General features: G+C 47.0%; 2 protein-coding genes across 2 annotated transcripts; one reads left to right on the forward strand and one right to left on the reverse strand.

Annotated features, from left to right (window-relative positions):
- Nucleotides 1-2,842: 2,842 nt before the first annotated feature.
- Nucleotides 2,843-7,174, reverse strand: LOC109742486 (uncharacterized). The gene is made up of 2 exons (XM_073503398.1): nt 4,040-7,174; nt 2,843-3,967 (listed from the first exon to the last, which is right to left on the reverse strand). Exons 1-2 carry the CDS (start codon nt 7,172-7,174, stop codon nt 3,890-3,892), a joined length of 3,213 nt encoding a protein of 1,070 aa, XP_073359499.1. The 3' UTR covers nt 2,843-3,889.
- A 15,516-nt stretch (nt 7,175-22,690) lies between these two features.
- On the forward strand, nt 22,691-23,056 carry LOC141026596 (uncharacterized). Its single transcript, XM_073503403.1, has one exon. It carries the CDS (start codon nt 22,691-22,693, stop codon nt 23,054-23,056), a length of 366 nt encoding a protein of 121 aa, XP_073359504.1.
- Nucleotides 23,057-24,135: the final 1,079 nt, after the last annotated feature.

Consider the following 24,135-nt stretch of genomic DNA (forward strand, 5'->3'; position numbering starts at 1 on the left):
TATGTGCAAAGCTTAGTCAATCAGTACATGCATACACCTAAACTCCAATGATAAACAGGAAATTAGCATGCATACACAATACTGATAGGAAGGGTTTCCCAAATAGAATCCATAAGTGCTTACTTCTTTTTCATTCTGATAGGAAATTGCCCGTGTGTTGCTACGGGGCAGAAAATTTCAATGGTTAAAAACTAACTGTGTAGACACCATATATCTTTAGGATCCTCACGCACATTAGATACTCAAAGAGTTCACTAAGTAAGCATCGCCCCAAACAGTTCACTAAGTACGCATACAAACACACGCTAATTAATATTTTCTAGCCCAATATATACACCTCTATGTCGCGCTGCATCATCTTAGGCGCCCTATGCACCTGGTCGGAGGGAGTAGTATCTTTGAATTTTGTACCATTAAATCTCTTTTCTTCTTTTGCATGAATAACAGATCGATATATGTTGACGCAAAAAAATTGTTATTTTTTGGAAAAGGAGGATTTCCCCCGGCCTCTCCATCCGGAAGATGCATGCAGCCATATTATTAAAAAAGGTCGTCCAAAACAAAGTTTGGTATCTGAAGTACAGCTCACATCAGGTGCACATAAAAATGAAAGCTAATAAAAAGAAGCAAAGTCACAACCGGCTGGACGAAGTGGACATCAAGGACCTATTTTATTATGCGACCGCCATCCAAACCGGTTGAAAATAGCCCGTGCTACAATCTCCCATCGGTCGCACCCAAGCCAACCATGTACGGTGGCTTCGTGTGTGCGCGTCTGAAGAAAATCAAGTCTTCCTCTGCTCTTGTTTGTATGTAATCTCTCAAGGCAGTCCAAGTTCAAACAAACTTGTAACTAGCTCATTTTGTTTACCTTCTACATATATGTGATGGCTCCTGTCGCTACATCTCCGCTTAAATTGGAGTGAAACACTGATCTGTCCACATTTTATTTATGTTCTGCATAAATAAACACACGAGGCCGGGTTGGTTGCTTGCTTGGGCGTTTCCTGAATCCTGTTGCTCTGATGGTGATGGGTGGGCGGTGCAGATGATAGACAATGCATCTCCATTCTTGGTGCTGCTGTTTGTATCTGTTCTTTGCCTCTTTCGCTGATGCTTGTTGTTTCCTTCCCATACGCAGGTCCGTACATTTACTTTCCTAACGCTAATATACCTAGCACCAACCACCAGTAAGTTCAATATTTGCGACATTCGTGTGGCTTGCTTTTGTGGTATAATAGTGAAGATTTGAATCCTTTTTTGCATAGATTTAACCTTGGAAACACACAGGTGGAAGAACTATATATGTTGAATTGCTAAAAGATCACACACAAATATAAGAACGTGCCAACTAATGGAGTACTCTATCATGAGCAAACAAGCGGACAATACTATGCGAAAACTTGGACCCATCATTTGCTACCACGTCGAGAGTCGAACATGGTGTAAACTATGAAGTTACTTTACTTTTGAATTCATCTGGAAATCCCCAAAAAAAATCACTTCCTCACATGGCAGTTTTGTTATTTATAGCATGGCATTATTATTTTTAGTGACATGAAATATTTATCTGTAAGAGGATGCCAACTTTTGTAATTCAGAGGATCTCATTTTTATTATTGAGAGGATGTCATTTTTACTTTTAACGGCATGGCAGTTTCATTACTATGTGCATGGCATATTTATTAACGATAGGATGGTGTTTTAGTTATAGAATGACATTTTTACTATTGAGAAGATGGTTACCACATATTTCAAGAATGGCATTTTTACCACTCAAAATTTCAAGATTTACCATGGTTACCACATATTTCGGTGCCATTCGGTAAATGGTCATTTCAAGCAAAAAAAGAATTTTTTGAATTTGGTGAATTGAAACACTCAATGTATAGTAAAGTATGGCAGCACCTCACAGCACTCGTGTAGACAATGTTCCACTGAGCTAGTAGCTCTTTTATGATAAATATATGTTCTAGTGCTATCTATATCTACTTTGAAAGAATTTGAATTCAAAATTGAATTATAAATTTTGTTCGAAATTTGCTCAAAATTTCGTGATAACCATGGTAACCACGTTTACCGGCCTCCCTCGGTAACAGCGTCTCATTGTTGACCAAGATTCGGAGTAGGACTCGTGTGTTTGATTTGAACCAAACTGCCTATTAGACGTACATCATGTTAATGATTTTTTAAACATTTCGTACTAGGATTCAGGTGCTACAGTACATGGGTTTAATTCTTATATCAACATGTCAACACGAGGGGACGCAGGGATGGGAGACGCGTGTCAGCGGCGCAGGGATGGGCGCATGCGTGGGGCACAGGCGAGCCCCGTCTGCGCTCGACCATAGGGGCTGCAGCAAGAAGTGGTGACGTGGGCGCACCAAAAGCCAGAGAATTAGGTAGTGGGGGCCAGTTATTTAGATATATAAGTTTTAGGAAATGAGCGATGAGTGGGTTTGCAATGGTTATATCCAGATGACTAGTTCATAGGATGCGAAGTGGAAGAGATCAAAGGCTTCGATGTTTGAAAATGTGTACATAGAGAGGAAGAATAAAAGGCATTTTTAGGGCATTGGAGTTTGGACTTTAAGCAGATGGAAAAACAATGTCACTTAGCATGCTCTAGCCTCTTTTGGTAGTATCGGCATACGTATGGAATCGGAGTGATCTTGGATTATTAGAAAACGATATTAAATCATTGAATTGGTCAACACTTTTCTTCATGTATTTTTGTAGGGGTCACCAATCATGTTCCTTTGCTTCATCTTTTGGGAGCTAATCTGGAACATAATTGATGAACATTAGCCCAGTGAGATATGTTGACATTAATTAAATCAACCAAAGGGAATTAGGATCCACTTTCACTAGTCATTGTTATAATAATAGCACGTGCAATATATAGTTATTGCTCCAATGGACTCTAATTATTATATGGATAACGTCATTTAGATTTGCATAACTTTACATATATGATATAAATAGCCTATCTTATCATTTTCATTTCGAGTATTAACGTTACATCACAGACAAATTATAGACAAGCTTGCAATCTAATATCACATAAACAAAGGCACATATTGTCAAAGTATGTTGTTAACCTTGAACATGGCATGGAAATATTCATCGAAAAAATTAACATGATTAAAGATCTTTCAAATTCCCACATACAACATTTTATTTTGTATTACGTATAGGATGACTATAGAACCTTATTATTTGCAACCGCAAAATAAAAATGACTACAAATCTAGGAGAATATTTCTCCTACATTTTCAATACATTGAACATGACACCTTCACATCGGTGAGGACCACTATGCTAGTTCCATCAAACATAACATGCTAGTTCTGTCAAACATAACTACATATTATATGTATGAATCCTAGTTAGCTTGTTAAATCATTGCTATATAATTTACAAATTTAACATTTCAAGTAATGTGGATAATGTGAATCGACGTGGTGCCATGAGAAGAACCTCGTTTTGTCCTTTTTCGTAGATAGATAGATAGATAGAGAGATAGATAAACCAAAACACCATTTAACTGTGTATTTGTTCCTTCAATCTCATACACTGTTTGCTCATAAAAGAAAGAAATACATTTGTCCTAAAGGGAAAAGCAGAACATAAGGCATTATGGATCACATTTCCAAAAAAAAAAAGTTGCTTGATGCTTTAATAAAATTGACCACTCCAAAAAAAAAAAGGCATCATACACTTCACCGTCGCACGTACGCACAGACATACACATAATTAATAATAAGTCAGGACGCATGCATGCATGCATGCACGTTCCATATAAATGAGGTACATGTGTGCATGTGCACGCGATGTTTTGTTAAACCATAATTGGTCGCTCCTCGTCGATGTTTCGATGATGCCATGCTTAATATCCTTGGAACTGGGGTGGTGGTGGTGACGCGTATTTTGCCGACACGACCGGCGGCATGATGAACTCGTCGAACTTCGGGGGTGTAAGTGATTCCGCCGGAGGTGACTGTGGCTCTTCTTTCACCGGTGCTGGGGTGGATTTTGCTGGAGGAGGCAATAACACTGGTGCCGGTGGCGGTGAGCTGACAGGTGCCGGCGGTGGAGGAGACTTGACTGGAGGTGGCGGCGAGCTAACTGGGGCGGGGGGTGGTGGCGATTTCACCGGAGGTGGTGGTGAGCTCACCGGTGCGGGTGGAGGAGGAGACTTGACTGGAGGTGGTGGCGAGCTAACTGGAGCGGGTGGTGGTGGAGATTTCACAGGGGGAGGGGGTGAGCTCACTGGAACTGGTGGAGGCTTCACCGGTGCTGGTGGTGGAAGCACCTTCTCTTGTGCGGGTGGTGGAAGTACCTTAACTGGCGTTGGTGGTGGTGAGCTCACTAGAGCCGGTGGAGGCTTCACGGAAACCGGTGGTGGAAGCGCCTTCTCTGGTGCGGGTGGTGGAAGTACCTTAACCGGTGCTGGTGGTGGTGAGCTTACTGGAGCCGGTGGAGGCTTCACCGGTACCGGTGGTGGAAGCACCTTCTCTGGTGCGGGTGGTGGAAGTACCTTAACTGGTGCTGGTGGTGGTGAGCTCACTGGAGCCGGGGTAGGCTTCACCGGCACCGGTGGTGGAAGCACCTTCTCTGATGCGGGTGGTGGAAGTACCTTAACCGGTGCTGGTGGTGGTGAGCCCACTGGAGCCGGTGGAGCCTTCGCCGGCACTGGTGGTGGAAGCACCTTCTCAGGTGCGGGTGGTGGAAGTACCTTAACTGGCGCCGGTGGTGGTGAGCTCACTGGAGCCGGTGGGGGCTTCACCGGTACCGGTGGCGGTGAGCTGACTGGTTTTGGCGGTGATGGGGACTTCACCGGAGGTGGTAATGACTTCTCAGGCGTAGGTTCTTTTGGCGGATATGACTTCACCGGTGGTGGTGATGATTCAACAGGTTCTGGTGGTTCATACTTCTCGGCCGGAGGAGGAGACGACTTCGCCGGAGTTGGTGGTGGCATTGACTTTTCTTTTGGTGGGATCACCGGTGTTTCCGTTGGCGGAGACTTCTTCGGTGCAGGTGGGGGAGGAGATTTCACAGGAGGTGGTGGAGAGCTCACTGGAGCAGGCGGGGGAGGAGATTTCACCGGGGGTGGTGGAGAGTGGACTGGCGCGGGTGGGGGAGGAGACTTGACTGGAGGTGGTGGAGAGCTCACCGGTGCGGGTGGGGGAGGAGACTTCACCGGTGGTGGTGGAGAGTAGACCGGTGCTGGTGGGGGTGGAGACTTCACCGGAGGGGGTGGAGAGCTCACTGGAGCCGGCGGGGGAGGAGATTTCACAGGGGGTGGAGGAGAGTGCACCGGTGCGGGTGGCGGAAGCACCTTCACAGGCGTCGGTGGTGGAAGCACCTTCTCTGGTGCGGGTGGCGGAAGCACCTTCACGGGCGTCGGTGGTGGAAGCACCTTCTCTGGTGCGGGTGGCGGAAGCACCTTCACGGGCGCCGGTGGTGGAAGCACCTTCTCTGGTGCGGGTGGCGGAAGCACCTTCACGGGCGCCGGTGGTGGAAGCACCTTCTCTGGTGCGGGTGGCGGAAGCACCTTCACGGGCGCCGGTGGTGGAAGAACCTTCTCTGGTGCGGGTGGCGAAACCACCTTAACTGGTCCCTGTGGTGGAAGCGCCTTCACCGGAGGCGTGTATTCTTCCGGAGGCGCGTATTCTTCCGGCGGAGGTGCCTTCTTGCGCTCAGGGGTCAACGGGAGCCAGCCAGAACTGGGAGGTGGTGGAGCACCAGCATACTCATCCTTGGGTGGAAGTGGCCCAACAATCGGGCCCAAAACAGCCGGCTCGGGTGCGGGTGCGGGTGCTGGTGCTGGCGTCGGGATCTCCATTGCTGGCCCAATTATCGGGGACAGCGCCGGCGGTGATGCCTGCTTCCTGTCCGGCGAGGGCATCGTCGTCGGGTGCGGCCCGGCACACACGTGCTTGTTGCAGTCGACGGGGCGCGCGAGCACGGGCGCGCACTGGAGCGTGGTCTTCTGCGCGGGGCGGAGCGCGCCGAGGCAGTTGTTGGCGTCGTCGAGGTTGACCTCGGATTTGTCGGAGGGCATGCAGGGCGCGGACTCGGACTCGAAGAAGTTGGATGCGTAGCTGAAGTTGACGAGCATGGGGAGCTCGCAGATGGCCTCGTGCACGATGCCGGTGAGGACGTTCCTGGACACGTCGAGCTGCTCCAGCTTGCTGCAGCCGGAGATCTCCTTGGGCAGCGAGCCGACGAGGCTGTTGCCGCTGACGTCGACGACGGTGGTGTTGGTGAGCATGCCGATCTCGAGCGGCATGCAGCCTTCGAGGGTGTTGTTGAGGAAGATGATCTCGTCGAGCGTCTTGGCCATGCGTCCGATGCTCTTGGGGATGCATCCGACGAACTTGTTGTTTGCGAAGACGACGACGGAGGCGGTGGAGTTTCCGATGGTCTCCGGGATGGGGCCGACGAAGCGGTTGCTGTTGACGAAGATGGCGTCGTAGGGCTTGTCGAAGAGCGCGGGCGGCAGCTCGCCCTCGAACTCGTTGAAGCGGATGTCGAGGTACTTGAGCGTGGGCATCTCGAGGCAGACGTAGGGGAAGGGGCCGACGAAGCGGTTGTTGCTGACGTCGAACTCCCAGAGGATGGTGAGGCGCGACATGCTCTTGGGGATGATGCCGCAGAAGCGGTTGGTGTTGATGTGGAAGAAGGCGAGGTCGGTGAGCAGGCCGAGCTCCGGCGGGAGGTAGCCGGCGATGTCGGCGCCGTTGAGGTCGATCCCGGCGACCACGGTGGCCTTGGCGTCGTCCTGCGCCTGCGCGCAGACCACGCCGTTGTAGGAGCACACGTCGGCGCCCACCCAGTCGCTGGTGAAGTTCTTGGGGTCGGAGTAGAAGGCCTTGCGCCAGGCCTGGAGGCCGATGTAGGCGCGGCGGAGGCGGTCGTTCGGGAAGGTCAGGTTGGCGGTGGCGGCCTTGCCGTCGAACTCCAGGCAAGGCCTCGACTCCAGGTCCGCGGGGAGGTCGCCGTCCTCGCCCACCCCGGCCTCGCTCATGGCGAGCAGCTGGCGTTGTGCGATGTAGGAGGCCTCCTCGCTGGTGACGGCCCGGGCAGACGAGAGGCAGGCCGCCAGGAGGAGGAGGAGCGCGGCCGCCAGCCGGCGGCCATCGGGCAACAGCGGCCCGCGGTGATCCATCTACGAACTGGAGGTCGTCCGTCCGGCAATGTGTGGTGCCCACCGCTTGCCGCGTTCTCGCGATATATAGGAACATCTATGCATGCGTGGGAGCGTGTTCCTCGGTCGCGTCGATGCAGATGGATGGCCGATGGCGAGCTTTCGCGGTGGAGGGCTATGCGGGTTCAGGGGCGCGAGGTTGCAGGAGAGGTCGCGCGCAGAGAAACAAGGATCGAGTGGTTGCCCGGCCCCGGATCGACAATTTCGGTGCTGCTTTGCAAGCATGCCGCGTGGATGCTTGAGTTCCTTCCTTCTTCCATGGCGTTCGCTGTTCCTTGCATGCGACGCACGCACCGTGGACGAGTTCCATCGTCTTTCTTCACTGCCTCAGGCCCAGTGCTACGTACATCTACCAAAAGGTTTTTACGTACCTTACGTATGGGGTGATTTGGCTGTCTTTGATTGGACAAGAAGTCTAAATTATCATCAGTCTGAATATTTTAATTCCCGGTTAAAAGGCCTCAAGACAGGATCAATGTAGGCCGCCCATGTTTGGACAAAATTGAAATTACGAATTTTTAAACTTGGTGTCACTTGGTAAAACTTCATGAAACCATGAAACCTTATCACATATACTCCAAATTTTACAAGTCATTTTATCTCTATGAGATTTCACTAAAATAGATTGAATATGTCTGAAGTAATTATTTTTTGCCATTCTTTATGAAATATATTTGCGATTATTTTCCAAATAATGAAATATTATGTAACTATATGAAATGTTTATCAATTTGATTTGCATATATGATAGAAATATTTAAAATTAATTTTTTTCTCAAATTGAGCGAAATATGACTAAAAAAATTAAGTTTCCTAAGATTAGGTGTGAAATGTACTTGTCAACTTCTTCCATGCATTCAAATATTTGGTACCTATGTGAAATAATATCTACATTTGATTGAATATTACCAATCTAATTAAAATAGCATCAGTTTTTATGAAATATATTTGTCAACTTATTCCAAATATCAAAACATTTGGTAATTATATAAAATGTTTCTGAATTTCATAGGAATATGACTAAAATATTTGAAATTTTGGTGGCATTATTTCGAAATATCTGTAAAATCGAATGGCATATACCAATGTATCTAATTATTAATTTATGAAACATATATTTCATTTTTTCAAGCAATCAAATATTTGGTACTTCTATGAAACGTTTCAAGTTTTTGTATATAAAAAGTAAGTGAAATTAATGTGAAATCTCTATGAAATTTTGGTGAAATTGATTTTAAAATATAACTAAAATAAGAAAAATATGAGCGATTATTTATGAATTATTCTTGAAAAAAAATTGAATTTTAGTAAAGAAATTAATAAATGTGAATCAAAAACAATTTTTTCTTGAATATCATTGAAATAATTTAGCAAATTTGAATCATAATATGTCTTGTTATTTGTTTGAGACATTTCGTTGAAATGACGAGTTCTTTGTTACCTCTATGAAATGTTTCTAACATTATTTGAAATAACAACCCGGAAGCTAAAAATGTGGGTGGATTCATATTCTTGCATCTCTCAACATAAATATATTGTGTTTTACACAAAAATATTGGAATAATGAGTTGCATATGAACCAATATCAAATCAAATTACGGGTGGATTCCACTCGGCCAGGTAGTTGAGCCGTTAGGAAACCTAGGTTATATACTACAATAAATTTGTTGATCCATAGAAACTCCAAACCGTCATGGACAAACTAAAACTAATCTTAGAATGACTGTTGAGATCCATCAAATATTCACTCGCATAGATTCAAATGTGTGATGGGTGTCTATGTAGGAGATATGCCCTAGAGACAATAATAACAATTGTGATTTATCTCCAAGTTTGCAATTAATATTTAAGTTCTATAACTACAATGGTCCTTGAGGTCGTATATCCATAACGGGTCAGATGAAAACCCATGCGCATGTGTGGAATAATAAACGGTAAAATATATTTATAGTCGTGCCTCTAAGACTAGCTCAACTGTTGCTTAATGGTCACGTTTTTCTAATCATGGGCATGACTATGCCGACACCTTTTAGGACACAATGCTCAAAGAACACTTGTGTTGAATTGACCCAAGTGATGTCATGCTATGAGATACATTTGTCATGAGTTAATGGTTTTATAACACAAAGAAAGTTATACGTTTGCATAATTCCTTAGGCTATGAGAGTATCGAGTTCCTTCATACGTGCTTCCCAAACTTTAGGGTTTGTTAAACATCATCTGTAATAGGGTGGCTATCGCGGCAGCTTACGGGTTCACGGAAAAGTATGACAAGGAATTAGATAGCTCAAGATCGGGATTCACTCCTCTGACAATGGAGAGATATCATAGGGCCCTCATGGTGTTACAGTACCATCATTGTCTGGGCAGACACAGTGTGATTTGATCACAAGGATACCAGAACGCAGGAACAAGAAAAGAGAACAAAATTGATCACATGGTTGCTATTAAATCTCACCTCGCGTATTTGTAGCATATCGTGAAGAAACAGTAACAACATTCGGTAACTATAGGTTCACTCGAATATTCATTCGTTTGGGTATCTGGATCAATTTGGACGTCCACAGTTCTGCTATTGATCCGGTTATGTCTATACTTCACTGAATCTATAGTCACAGTCCAAGAGAAAGTTACAGGAAAAGTTTTAGAGAGGACAAAAAAATTTAGAGAGAAAACCATAAATGTTTCAGAGTAATCGGAAATATTTCGAAGATAAAAACATCATACCGGAATATTTCAGAACGAGTCCACAATTATTTTAGTAGGTGCCAAAAATGTTTTGAACCTTCCAGAACTTTTGTGTCACAGAAAAATCAGGCTTCGCCCAGCCTCGCCCTCTGATGCCCAGGGAGAAGGGGGGAGGAAGGAAGTTTTTGTGGCAGCATATAGTCTTCCCTCCCTCTGCCGCCCCCACATGCGACAGGGAGGGGATAAGGTTCCGTTCGTGTTTTACCGATCACCTTTCACCATGCCACATTTCGGAGGCACATGCCTACGTACTCTCACAAATCAATAGCAGATTCCGTGCATGTATGTGTGATCATAGACGATGTAGCCAGGTAGCCAGCCACCGACAAGGACTTATTCCAGCATGATGAGAGTCCCGTAATGAAATGAGCCACTCATAAATATACTAGTTGAATGCTCGTACGTTGTCACGGGATTATATAAAAATATCGCTCTAGTTCTAATTGATATGTTACATTTCCTTCACTATCAGTTCTACTTTTTATCGACACGCATCTTATTTCTCATTCCCACTTATAAGACAAAAGTTAATTTTCCTTCTCCCTATTTTATCTCGGTCCACTGCTTCGCTTGAGCTTCGGTGTTGTCACTCTGCTTCCCTCCATATAGCAATTACAATGTTTGTCATTTGCATTTTATGCATTGGTAACCCACATGTATGTGTGTGTTTGTAATTTGGAATTTGGACTAACCAAGCGATTAAAATAAACGGTTCATGTGATTTTTTGACCTGAACTTTATTGTCTAGTCAAGGAAAGTATAGCAAAAAATATAATGAGTTGTGAAGATGAAAAATAAAAGATGGACCAATGCATGCCCACAAAATATAGAATTTCAGCCACAAAGTGACATTTGAAAAATAATCTAACTGCATACTATATGCTAGATTATTTATTTACAACAACATAGATTGAAGTTTCCAATCATGCATTAAACTAATGTCTTTCCTTCAAATTTTGAAAACTCTGATGTCTTTCTCCCTCCACGGTGGTCACCATGTATGTTCCTCCCCACCGAAGTTCCACTCAGAAGACAAGAAGATAAAAGCGCGATGGTGATCTTCCTCATCCTTGTCAGCTACTATTTCCGGTTGGTCTTCATTTTTGTGCCTCCGGCTTGAGTGAATTTTTGTTTCCTATATGAAGTGGGTACACATAAAGGGCGCACATTAATATAGACAATCAAGGAACTTCAAATGATAGATAATCAAGGAGGACATATAACAATCAAAACATGCTGCAACCAACATGGTGCGGTGTTGTAGGCTGGCCAGCGGGCTGCAACGACCGGTGAAGTAGATGGTGTTGGAAATATGCCCTAGAGGCAATAACAAATTGGTTATTATCATATTTCCCTATTCATGATAAATATTTATTATGCATGCTTGAATTGTATTGACCGGAAACTTAGATACATATGTGAATACATAAACAACACCGTGACCCTAGTAGGCCTCTACTAGACTAGCTCGTTGATCAAAGAAGGTTAAGGTTTCCTACCCATGGACATGAGTTGTCATTTGATAACGGGATCACATCATTAGGAGAATAATGTGATGGACAAGACCCAACTGTAAGCTTAGCATATGTTTGTATAGCTAAAGTTTATTGCATCGTATCACTAAAGTTTATTGCTATAGCTTTCTTCATGTTAAGTATCTATTCCTAAGACCATGAGATCATGTAACTCCTGGATACCAGATGAATACCTTGTGTGCTATCAAACGTCACTTTGTAACTGTGTGATCATAAAGATGCTCTATAGGTATCTCCGAATGTGTCTGTTGGGTTGGCATGGATCGAGATTGGGATTTATCACTCCGCATGACGGAGAGATATCTCTGAGCCCTCTCGGTAATACAACAACACAAGAAGCTTGCAAGCATGTGACTAATGAGTTTAGTCACGGGATCTTGTATTACGAAATGAGTAAAGAGAATTGCATTTAAAGATACTGAACTAGGTACCAACAATCGAATCTCGGGCAAGTAACATATCGCTAGACAAAGGGAATTGCATACGGGATTAACTGAATCCTCGACATAGTGGTTCAACCGATAAAAGATCTTCGTGAAATATGTGGGAACCAATATGGGCATCCAGGTTCCGCTGGGAGTGTTTGATCGCACGGCTCTGGAGGCAACTTAAATTTGGCTACAATCAGCTGGCTGATTAGTAGCTGTTGCGATAAAGTTTAGAATGTAAATAGAACATATATCATGCAGGGGTTTTGGGTACGCGGCAAAAGTTGGGATACTTCCCGTATCCGCGTTTCCCGCTACCCCGCGAGAAAGGCCTGTTCGGAGCAAAATAGGATTTTTTGATAATTTTGAATTTGAACGGCGAAAGTATAGTCAAGACAGAATTTTTTTTATAAACAACTAAGTATTGATGGCGCGATGGTTGTATGGCCCTCCTACATCGCGTTCGAGTATTGTCGTTAAACTTTTTTTTGCAAATTTTTGGAAGACGAGAGGAACAAAGCACTTGCCACTGCGCCAGTACCAAGTTTCTAAAAGTTTTGAGTTTAACAACTATCTGTAGTAGTACAAAAGAAATTGAATTTAAAATTCGTTTGAAAATCTTGAGCGGTATTCGCTCACTATTTTCTGGTATTCACAGCTCCCACTTTCCCTCCCTCTACTTCTAAATATGTACACCAGAGTTAAAACAAGCAAGTCAATGCTAAGTCTCCTCATACTTACAGAGCTCAAAACTCGTACATGTGGTAAATTTGTTATCCCTTGTGCTAGGTCCTCTGCTAGATGCAGAGATTACATTATTCTTTGCCCCTATTACTCATTTATTTCTGATGGCAAGGCTCGTATATAGACTTCTAGATTGAAAAACTGGGACACCGGCATGCTAGATGGTTTAGTCTTTAATAATATAGAGCCCAAGACGGTTGGAGCCCGAGTCGCTTTTATGTGCAACCTAAGAGCGGAGTTTTGGATTTCGGCCGGAAAAACGAATTCCATCCGAAATTCGTCTGTTTCGTTTGGGCCCGGTATAAGTGTAAACCGGTCCAACAATTCGGCCATCTTCGAATTTCCAGCCCAGCCCAAGATCCAAAATAGCACTCCTCCAGCGACCCATCTCCGCCCAACCTTCTCCTCCTCAAGCACTCCTCCCCGTTCTTCCTTTCTTTTGTTTCCCATGGATTTTGAGTTCGAGTTTGCCTTGATGCCTATATTCTATTGGAGCGTTAATAATCTAATACTCAAATCTGGTCTATAATGTTTTGATGCATAGATTCTTTTGTATCCTTTCTACATGTATATTTTGATACAGATTCATCATTACGTTTCTGTTCTGGTTTATGTCAATTTTGGTCGAATTTCGTTTAAATTTCAAATTTTGGATTATCATTTTCGTCCGAAATTTCCTGAAAAAAAAAATCCAAAAAACCGGATTTCGCCCATTTCGTCTAGCCCCGGTAAAACTTGCAAAACGAAATCCAAAACCTTGCCTGAGAGTACAGAGCACATGGAAGATAGAACGGACCTCTAGCTGCGGCGAGCTTCTCCATATGTGCCAGTGCCACTACGTGCTTCTTGCAAGTGTATTTCTTCAGCGTGTTAAGATGAGGTTTGATCCTTGCGAGGATTGTCTCTCTGCTGCTCAACGCAAGTCTGTAACACCTTCTGTACCACACAGTTTGCAAACTAATCTTTCATCATCACCTACAGATTTCAATAAAAAAATAATACAGTTCAGCAAGACCAAAGTAAGGAGCTTGAATTATGGGCAATGTACAGTTCAGTAAGAAATTCACTTTTCTTGGCGGATCGAAGCATTTCACCAATCAAGATTTGATCTTCAATAAGATTCCTATAAAGGGTAAACACCTTCTAATTGATGATTGAGGCCGATTTCTGCTACAAGAACCTGACAAATTAAAAAGTTGTGATTTTCCTGACGTTGGAGGCATGGTCTATCTGGTTACGCTCTTCCTGTTCCTGGCTTCAGAAAGGAAGATAATCCAAATCACGCAAAAATCTCATGACATTAGATCCTGATGACTGAGTGGGTTATTCTACATGATGATTTTCAACAGAAAGCAAGGGCAAGTAGTAGCAGTGGTTTGTTGTTGTCCACTGAAAAATGCCTTTTCAGTTTCAGATGAGATATGTCTAAATGATATTATTGAAATCTCAGTAAAAATCATGGCATATGTGATCTTAACACTGGACTGAACGATCATATGGGCAGCTCAACCTGGAGTGTAAATTGACCTGCACGTCGTAAGCAATAAACCAACCGTGCCATTGTGCCAATGGATGCAAGCTTTTGTGTGAGATTGACTCATTGACCAAATTCGTACGTTAAACTACTGAACTTCCGGATGCGACTTGTATTGCCATGGAGTTATAAAATAAAACTATTTCGATTGTTATCACCTGGCGCGCCGAGTGAGTCTGTGGGCTTCTTCTACGGCTACGGGTTGTACGGGTGCTGAGGCGGCCATGATGAGGTGCGACTGTGCGAGAGGATAGGAGGAAGGAATGGGGAAGAGACGGGACGGGCGATGAAACGGCTTCCCTGCGCGACCCGGTGGGGAGAAGAGAGGGGTGATCGTGGGTGCGTCAAGAGATGGAGGAGATCGGATCGAGGCAGTTGGGAGTGTTGGGAAACCGGGTCAACCTGGAAGGGTGGCGGCGGCCGCGTGCAAAACGCACGGGCCGGCCCCTCCCGTTTCCCCTCTTTTTGCTAAGTGGGTACTTATCCTTTGACCACCTACCCCCTATATAAAGCAACGAGGAGCCATCATTGTAACACCTGATCATTGATTAATAAAGCTGGTCACCTCTATCTCTCTGTGTCATTTTACTTTCGCATACTTCGACTACTTCGTCTACGACGCTCGCTCTCGCTCCGCAACCTCGGACCGGACTCGCCGGCGGAGTTGCGGAACACGTTATCAGCACGCTTCGCTCCATCAACTCTTCGTCAAGCCTGCATCACGCAGGCTTTTCGTCGATCCCGCGGAGGTATAAGATCCGATCCCCACTCTTTGCAAAAATGGATTCCTCTCGTTACTACGATTCCGTTTTTGCGATTAGATTATTTTTTCGGATACATCTACCTATGGTGTGGATTTCTCTCCCAAAAACCGAGCGGACGAACACGTCGCCGACCAATGTCGATGTTTTTGGATCACGAGAGACTTGTTGACTACACTATACGGGAGTCGGTACAGATCGTGATCCAGATGATCACGGTACCGCCGCGTTGTACCCGACGTACACGCGTCGTGACGTCCCGAAGACGCACGATCTTGCCATCCCGAGGCAGACGACGACGTCCCCGTCGCCAAGCGCTCGACTGCCGTCACCGCACTCGCGTGCCCGCTGCACGCGCCGCCCTGCTGGCCGCGACCCCGCTGGTCGCCGGCGCCGCCGTGCTGGCCGTCGCCGTGGCAGCACACCGCCCGCCGTGGCCGTGGCCGTAGCCGCGCCGCGCTGGCCGTGCTGCTCCGGCCGCGCCGCGCCGGGGCCGAGCTGCGCCGCCGCGCCATGGCCGCGTGCCCCGCTAGCCGCGCGCCGTGGCCGCGCCGTCCGGTGACTGTGCCGCGCGCCACGCCACTGGCCATGGCCAGCCCCAGCCGCCCCCGCGTGCAGGCCCCGCCGCGCGAGCTGGCCCGCCCGAGGCCGCCGCCGGCGCGTGTGCCTTGGCCACCGTCGGCTGGCGCCAGGCCCCGCCGCGCGAGCTGGCCCGCCCGAGGCCGCCGCCGGCGCGTGTGCCTTGGCCGCCGTCGGCTGGCGCCAGGCCCCGCCGTGCGAGCTGGCCCGCCCGAGGCCGCCGCCGGCGCGTGTGTCTTGGCCGCCGCCGGGTGGCGCCAGCACCCGCTGCGCGTACTGGCCGGCCCCCAGGCCGCCGCCGCACCCTGGGCGCTAGGGGAAACCCTAGCGTCGCTGCGGGCAGGAGCTGAGCGCCGTGCCTGGGCCGGCCCGCTGGCTGTTGGGCCGGATAGGCCGCGGCCGTGGGATTCCTCTAAAAAAAATAAAGAGGGCCGCCGGTTGTGGCGTAAAAATTGCGGTTTAGCCCCTGTATTTTTCAGTTTTCGCGCGATTTTTATTCCTGCAGCAATATTTCGCGTAGACCCCCTGGAACTGTCTGTTTTCGCCGAAAATGCGTATTTAGGCTTATAAATGCCTCGGGAATTCATTTTTTGGGCTAGTTTTCACATACTAGATGCGCTTAACATGCTATCTTTTGTAACATGATATTATTGTATGATTTTACTGCTGTAGATTAATTGTTTAGCACTCTTAATCAGTTAGTAAATCATATAATAGCATGTTTTAAATATTGGAACGTCATTTTATTGAATAAGTTTATCAACATCGCTTTATGCAAAAGATTACCTGCTGTAATCTCATGATTTTTGCATAAATCGCAGATGGCCGGAATTGCCCACAAGGAGTTTCCTGAGTTGGCCCAGACAGGGCTGAACTACCTGTCCTGGTCCTCGGACTGCGAGATCTTTCTCCAGGGCAAAACCCTCCTGAGGGCGATCGGTAAGGGGGCCCAGCTGGCCGTCACTGATCCCAAGTTCGAGACTGAGAATGCGCAGGCTCTGCACTTTCTCCGTCATCACCTGTCACCTACTCTGAAAGATGAGTATATGGCTGAGCGCAGTGCTTCTGGCCTTTGGACCGCTCTTAAGCAGCGGTTCGAGCGGCTGAAGTACACTGTGAAGCCACGTGCAGAGGCAGAGTGGATCCATCTGAGGTTTGCGGACTTCCAGACGGTTGGGGAGTACAATTCGGCTCTGCACCGGATTTGTACGACTCTTCGGTTGTGTGGTACTGAGATTACCGACTCCCAGAAGATTGAGAAAACCCTATCCACTTTCCACCCCGACGCGGTCCAGTCCTCACGGAACTACCGCCAGGGGAACTACACGAGGTATTCAGAGTTGATTGACGTCCTCCAGGTGGCGGAGGCGCAAGACGAGGTTCTCAAAAAGAACTTTGTCGCGCAACCACTTGGGGGGAGTTCTCGCCAGGAGGTGAACGCTCTCAAAGTCCGCAAGCCTCAACAGAAGAAGAGGGGCCGGAAGGGCAAGAAGAAGGGCCCTCACCCCCCCCCCCCCCCGCCCCGGCTAAGCAGAACAAGCCGGGCAAGGGAGGGCAAAGGCCTCAGGACTGCTTCCGTTGTGGCTCGGTGGAGCATTTCTCCCGCCAGTGCCGCGCACCACAGGAGGTCGTTGATGCATATAAGGCTCGGAAGGCGCGTGAGACGCACCTCGCCTTGGTTCAGGAGGGAGCTCCACCGGCGCCCATGGCGGCACCCGTGATGATTGCTACTCCCCCTGCTGCACCTATAGAGGCGACCCCCGTGGTGCCCATCGCGGCAGCTTTGGCGGTCTCTACCGAGGCCCACGTCGCCATGGAGGTTGACCACATGGCCGCCTCGGCGGCACCGCCACTAGACATTGATGCTGCCTCCAAGATAATTTCTGAGGAGGATCAGCTCACTAGTATGGAGATTGCGGCGGAAGTGAATGGCTTCTTCACCTAGTCCACTTAGCATACCCCTTTGGTTATCACGATTCCGTGCTTTGATACAATAAAATTGAATAAATTCGATTTGGTTATAAGCTCTATGAGAGCATAAACTTATTCTTTACTTTGACGATTGGATGACATTTATTCATTTATTCCATTATTTATACATGATAGCATGTTATGTTCTGAGATGTGTGCATTTATTTTTAATGTATTTTTCTTCCTCATTACATTAATTAGATGTCATATTTTAGAACGCGTGTGGCGCCCGAATGGAGGAAACGTGCCTTGCCGATAGCGCCACCACTCATACTATTTTACGAGAAACTAAGTATTTTGAGTCCATTAAAAAATCTCCGGGAAGTATTATGACAATCGCCGGCTGCGGTTCTCACATAGTTGGCTCCGGACGAGCCACTATTATACTCCCCATGGGAACAACTTTGATCATTAATGATGCGTTGTTGTACCCGGAGTCGACTCGTACTCTATTGAGCTTTAGAGACATCCGCGCTAATGGTTTCCATGTTGAGACCGATGATGAAAACGGCAAGGAATGCCTACTCATCACAAAACGGGATGCAGGTGGTAAACATGTTATCGAAAGGCTTCCTTCGTTTGACACAGGGATATACTACACTAAGATAGTAGCACCGCCCGTGTACACTACCCTCAAGACCGTCTTTAGAAGCTCTGAACTCTTCTGCCTCTGGCACGATAGGTTAGGCCACCCCGGACTTAGGATGATGAGAAATATAATTAACAACTCGCATGGCCATAATGTTAACGTGAAGAACTTCCCGAATCCTGATGATTTCGTGTGCTCCGCATGCGCTAAGGGGAAGTTAGTCATTAGGCCATCACCCCTCAAGGTGAGGGATGAAATCCCCGCGTTCTTGGAACGTATCCAAGGGGACATATGCGGTCCAATTCAGCCCCTCACGGGGCCGTTTCGGTACTTCATGGTGCTCATTGATGCTTCCTCTAAATGGTCCAATGTTTGCCTGCTGTCAACAAGGAACCATGCCTTTGCAAAATTGATCTCACAGATCATACAAATGCGGAATAATTTCCCGGATTATCGTATAAAGTCTATTCGAATGGACAACGCCGGAGAATTTACTTCAAAGGCGTTCGATGATTATTGCATGGCAATGGGAATCAAAGTTGAGCACTCGGTACCACATGTTCATACACAAAATGGACTTGCCGAGGCATTGATTAAAAGAATTAAATTCATTGCCCGACCACTCCTTCAGGGTTGTAATTTACCAACTACATGTTGGGGCCACGCGGTGTTACACGCGGCTAATCTCATCAACTTTCGACCGTCGGCCTACAACATCCACTCTCCTGTTCAACTTGCGCAAGGGTCGACACCGAAAATTTCCCACCTTCGTAGGTTCGGTTGCCAGGTATATGTACCAATACCACCCCCTCAGCGATCGGCGATGGGCCCGCTCCGTAAGTCGGGGATATACGTTGGTTATGAGACTGTGTCCATAATCAGGTATCTGGACCCCATGACAGGAGACTGTCACACGGCTCGTTTTGCTGATTGCATTTTTGACGAGGATCATTTCCCTACTTTAGGGGGAGAGAATCAACCCCTTGATGCTAAAAGTCGAGAAATCACGTGGCAAGCCACGGGGATCCACGCTCATGACCCGCGCACTGCTGAGACTGAGAGAGAAGTCCAAAAGATAATAGATTTGCAGTCTTTAGCAAATCAACTGCCCGACCACTTTAGTGACTTAAAGACTGTGACAAAATCGCATGTGCACGCGCGCAATGCACCGGAAAGGGTTGAAATACCGAAGAAAAATGATGGTATGCCCGCTCCCGTCCAAAGGCCTAAAAGGACGAGAAATCCGGCTTCTCAAATCCCAAGTACTCGGGGACGCCCGACGAAAAAGGATAAGAGAGATTTATCACAGCCTGTCGCCAAAGTACCCCAAATTGAAACGGGGAGCCAGTCGAGACCTGGCACAAGTACGGAAAATTCAGTGCACGAAATTCCGGACTTAAACTTTCCCATAGGGGAAACACCCAGCGGAGATGTGAGCGCACACATCGGCGCGGGAAATCTAAAGGACGTTGCTCCCATAATGGGAAATTTGGTAGAGCAAGTGTTTGCGCCTGATGCGCTCCATGACGAAATGACCATAAATTATATTGATACGGGGGAGTCCCTGAACCGAGCAACGGTGATTGTCGACATCAACTTTGCTACGAAAATTGCCTCAATCATAGATCTTGACCCTGAGCCTAACACGCTCGCTAATTGCAAGAAAAGGTCGGATTGGAAAGATTGGCAGCAGGCAATTACTGCCGAATTATTATCTCTCAACAAAAGGAAGGTGTTCGGACCAGTTTGTCGAACTCCTCCCCACATTCGCCCTGTTGGCCATAGGTGGGTTTTTGTTCGAAAGAGAGATGAAAATAATAAGGTAGTACGGTACAAAGCAAGGCTCGTTGCTCAAGGGTTCACTCAACGACCAGGTGTCGATTTTGAGGAGACTTATTCCCCAGTCATGGATGGAGTTACCTTTAGATACTTGATCTCGATGGCAGTAAACATGGGCTTGAAAATGAAACTAATGGATGTTGTCACTGCTTACCTATATGGTAACTTGGATTCGAACATATACATGAAGGTTCCAGAAGGTATCCCTGTTCCGAACCATGATAGAGCAAATAGGGGTCTATACAGTGTTCAACTTCAAAAGGCACTGTACGGACTCAGACAGTCCGGTAGAATGTGGTACAATCGCTTAAGTGATTTCCTTCGTGAGAAGGGCTACACGTGCAATAAAGATTGCCCATGTGTTTTTATACGGCGATCCCAAGATGGATTCTGTATAATCTCGGTGTACGTGGACGATTTAAACATAATCGGTACACCTGAGGATATTGAGGAAGCGAGTTCCTACCTGATGTCGGAATTCGAGATGAAGGATTTGGGTAAAACCAAGTTCTGTCTAGGTTTGCAACTTGAACATTCCCCTGATGGGATTCTAGTGCACCAGTCGGCCTACACCCAGAAGGTGTTGGAGAGATTTGGATTTGATAAGGCATATCCTTCTAAGACCCCGATGGTCGGACGATCTTTACAGCCAGACAAGGACCCGTTCAGGCCAAAGGAAGAGGGGGAGGAAACTCTGGGACCAGAGGTTCCTTACCTGAGTGCAGTTGGAGCACTCATGTACCTCGCAAATTGTACACGGCCAGACATTGCGTTCGCCGTCAGTTTGCTTGCTCGGTACAGTTCTGAACCTACCAAAAGACATTGGAAAGGTGTCAAGGACGTCTTCCGTTACCTGCAAGGGACCAAAGATCTTGGTCTATTTTATAAGAGGAATCAAGACCTATCTATTATACGCTATGGCGATGCTGGGTACCTGTCGGACCCGCATGATTGCAAATCGCAGACTGGGTATGTTTTCCTTTGTGGTGGAACTGCGTTTTCCTGGAAATCGTCCAAGCAAACACTTGTGTCGACTTCCACGAACCACTCGGAAATCATGGCACTATTCGGAGCGTCAAAAGAGTGTGTATCGCTTCGACGGATGATCGGCCACATTCAGCAGACATGTGGGCTGAACACCGTACAAACCCCTACCATTATCTATGAAGATAATGCTGCTTGTGTTGCACAAGTCCAGATGGGTTATGTGAAGAGTAACCTCACAAAGCATATTAGTCCCAAGTTCTTCTATGCACATGAGCTGCAACAGTTGAACGAGGTGAGAGTTTTGCATACTAAGTCCTGTGACAATCTTGCTGATATGTTCACTAAATCATTACCGGCATCAACCTTAGAGAGGTGTGTGCGTGGAATCGGTATGATGAGACTTAGAGAGATGCAAGGTTCAGGGGGAGAAACTTCACAAACTCGTCGCTAAAATCTCAATCCTGATGATCGAGTACTCAACTTGATGGTTGAGTGGATTGTACTCTTTTTCCCTTGAGTGAGTTTTCCTGATGTTTCTCACACGAGGTTTTTGACGAGGCAATTCGTGCAATACAACAACGTATACTGTGTGCTCTTTCTCCATATTTTTTCCCACTAGGTTTTTCGGAGTTTTGAGGCATGGATATACGGATAATTACCCAAGGGGGAGTGTTGGGAAACCGGGTCAACCCGGAAGGGTGGCGGCGGCCGCGTGCAAAACGCACGGGCCGGCCCCTCCCGTTTCCCCTCTTTTTGCTAAGTGGGTACTTATCCCTTGACCACCTACCCCCTATATAAAGCAACGAGGAGCCATCATTGTAACACCTGATCATTGATTAATAAAGCTGGTCACCTCCATCTCTCTGTGTCATTTTACTTTCGCATACTTCGACTACTTCGTCTACGACGCTCGCTCTCGCTCCGCAACCTCGGACCGGACTCGCCGGCGGAGTTGCGGAACAGGGAGAAGACGGGGCCGTGGCCGCGTGAGACGCGGCTGTTTCCGTTTCTGTTTTTATTCTTCAGTTTACAAAATAGAGGAAGCGCGAGAGGGACACGGGACAACGACCGAAGGAGGTTCGATTCTGCTGAGCTGGGCGTTTACAGAGTTATATTTGATTCAGATTCATCTATTTTGGTGAACGTCCTCAATTCTGCGAGTATGATCGTTCAACGATTGGCGTACTACTGAGGGAGTCACGTAGTATTTGTTTTTGCTAATTTTGAGTCCTTTGCTTTTGGTTTTTTGTGAACGTGACTGCAATAAAGTGGCCCATGAACTAGCGGCATATGGCTATAGGGCAGGTGATCCCAGATTTTGTATTGGCTTTTGTCGCCAGCGACCTTGCTGTGCGCAGCCCCGTCAGGAGCAATGAATCTCCTTAGTTGGAACTGCCGAGGGGGTGGGAACTCTCGGACAGTTCGTGACCTTGTGAGTCTAGTGCAGGCTCACTCCCCGAGTATCGTTTTTCTTTGTGAGACTAGGCAGTCTAAGAATAAAATGAAACGTCTTCGTGCTAGGTTAGGTTTGAGAGGTTTTGATGCTTTTGATTGTGTCGGTCGTAGTGGTGGTCTTGCTTTGTATTGGCATGAGTCTTTGAGTCTTGATGTAAAAGAAATAAATGAACGATATATTGATGCGTATGTAACTGATACGGCGGGTGAGCCACCCTGGAGGCTTACCTGTGTCTACGGCGAGCCACGGATGGAGGACCGTCATCGCATGTGGTCCCTTCTCCGTGATCTTCACCAAAAGGCCAACATGCCGTGGGTCGTTGTGGGAGACTTCAACGAAGCGATGTGGAGTTTTGAGCACTTCTCCGACACACCGCGTTCAGCAGGTCAGATGCTTGATTTCAGAGATGTTCTTGAGGTTTGTGGTTTGGGCGAGCTTGGTTTTGCAGGTCTGCCCTATACTTTTGATAATCGTCGAGGGGGGCGGGCTAATGTAAAGGTCCGCCTCGACCGCGCCGTGGCCAACAACATGTGGAGAGATGTCTTCGCTCATGCCAGGGTGGAGCACCTGGTGGCGCCCAGCTCCGACCACTTGCCCATCTTGCTTCGATGCGCGCTCGAGGAGACGAGCCAGGCAACAGGCAGGAGATGCAGACAGTATGAGGTAATGTGAGAACGGGACCCATCCCTGCCCGAGGTAATTATGAACACATGGACTGAGTTGGGTGCTATGCTGAATCTTGGTGATATTGCTTCCGGCTTGGGTAACTTGATGAAAAAACTGCAAGGCTGGAGCCGCAAAAAATTTGGTAATGTGATTAAGGAAATTAACAAATCTCGCTCCCACTTGGAGGAGCTTATGTCGATGAATGCAGATAGGAAAGACATACGGGAGGAGACCGATCGCATGAACGAGCTGCTATACAGAGAGGAGATGTTGTGGATGCAGCGGTCTCGTATTGCATGGCTGAGGGAAGGCGACCGCAACACTCAGTTTTTTCACCGGAAAGCGGTGTGGCGTGCGCGGAAAAATCGCATTAAGGCACTCATTGATGAGGCAGGGGTCACGTACAGGGACCATGGTTCCATGGCGGCTATGGCCACGGCCTACTTTTCTAAGCTTTTTACTGCTGATTCTTCTCTATGTGCGGATCCAGTTATAGATTTGATACAGACTCGTGTGACGGACAGTATGAATGATGGCCTGTGCACAGATTTTTCAGATAAGGAAATAGCTGATGCTCTCTTCCAGATTGGACCACTCAAGGCGCCAGGGCCAGATGGATTCCCAGCCCGCTTCTTCCAGAGGAACTGGGCAGTTATGAGAGAACAGGTTATGGCAGGAGTGCGGGAATTTTTTCGTACAGGGATCATGCCTGAGGGGGTGAATGACACTTCCATTGTTCTCATCCCGAAGGTGGATAACCCGGAGAGGCTAACTGAGTTTCGTCCAATAAGCCTATGCAATGTCATATATAAGGTGGTGTCAAAGTGTTTGGTGAATCGACTGAGACCTATTTTGGATAATATTATCTCTCCTCAACAAAGTGCCTTTGTCCCTGGCAGGATGATTACAGATAATGCACTAATTGCCTTTGAGTGTTTCCATTTTATTCAGCAGGAGAAGGACCCTAGAAAGAGCTTCTGCGCATATAAGCTGGATTTATCAAAAGCTTATGACAGGGTGGACTGGATCTTCTTGGAGCAAATGATGAAAAAGATGGGCTTCGCTTGCCGGTGGGTGGACTGGAT

The sequence above is a fragment of the Aegilops tauschii genome, chromosome 1 (genome assembly GCF_002575655.3).
Source record: "Aegilops tauschii subsp. strangulata cultivar AL8/78 chromosome 1, Aet v6.0, whole genome shotgun sequence".
NCBI classification, from domain to species: domain Eukaryota; kingdom Viridiplantae; phylum Streptophyta; class Magnoliopsida; order Poales; family Poaceae; genus Aegilops; species Aegilops tauschii.

What these genes read in the sequence shown, in the direction of transcription:
- LOC109742486 (XM_073503398.1), bottom strand. Translation starts at nt 7,174, where the DNA reads ATGGATCACCGCGGGCCGCTGTTGCCCGATGGCCGCCGGCTGGCGGCC. An exon ending in CAGTGTTATTGCCTCCTCCA is followed by an intron (nt 3,968 to 4,039) that starts GCAAAATCCACC and finishes ACACCCCCGAAG; the next exon opens with TTCGACGAGTTCATCATGCC.
- LOC141026596 (XM_073503403.1), top strand. Translation starts at nt 22,691, where the DNA reads ATGCCGTGGGTCGTTGTGGGAGACTTCAACGAAGCGATGTGGAGTTTT.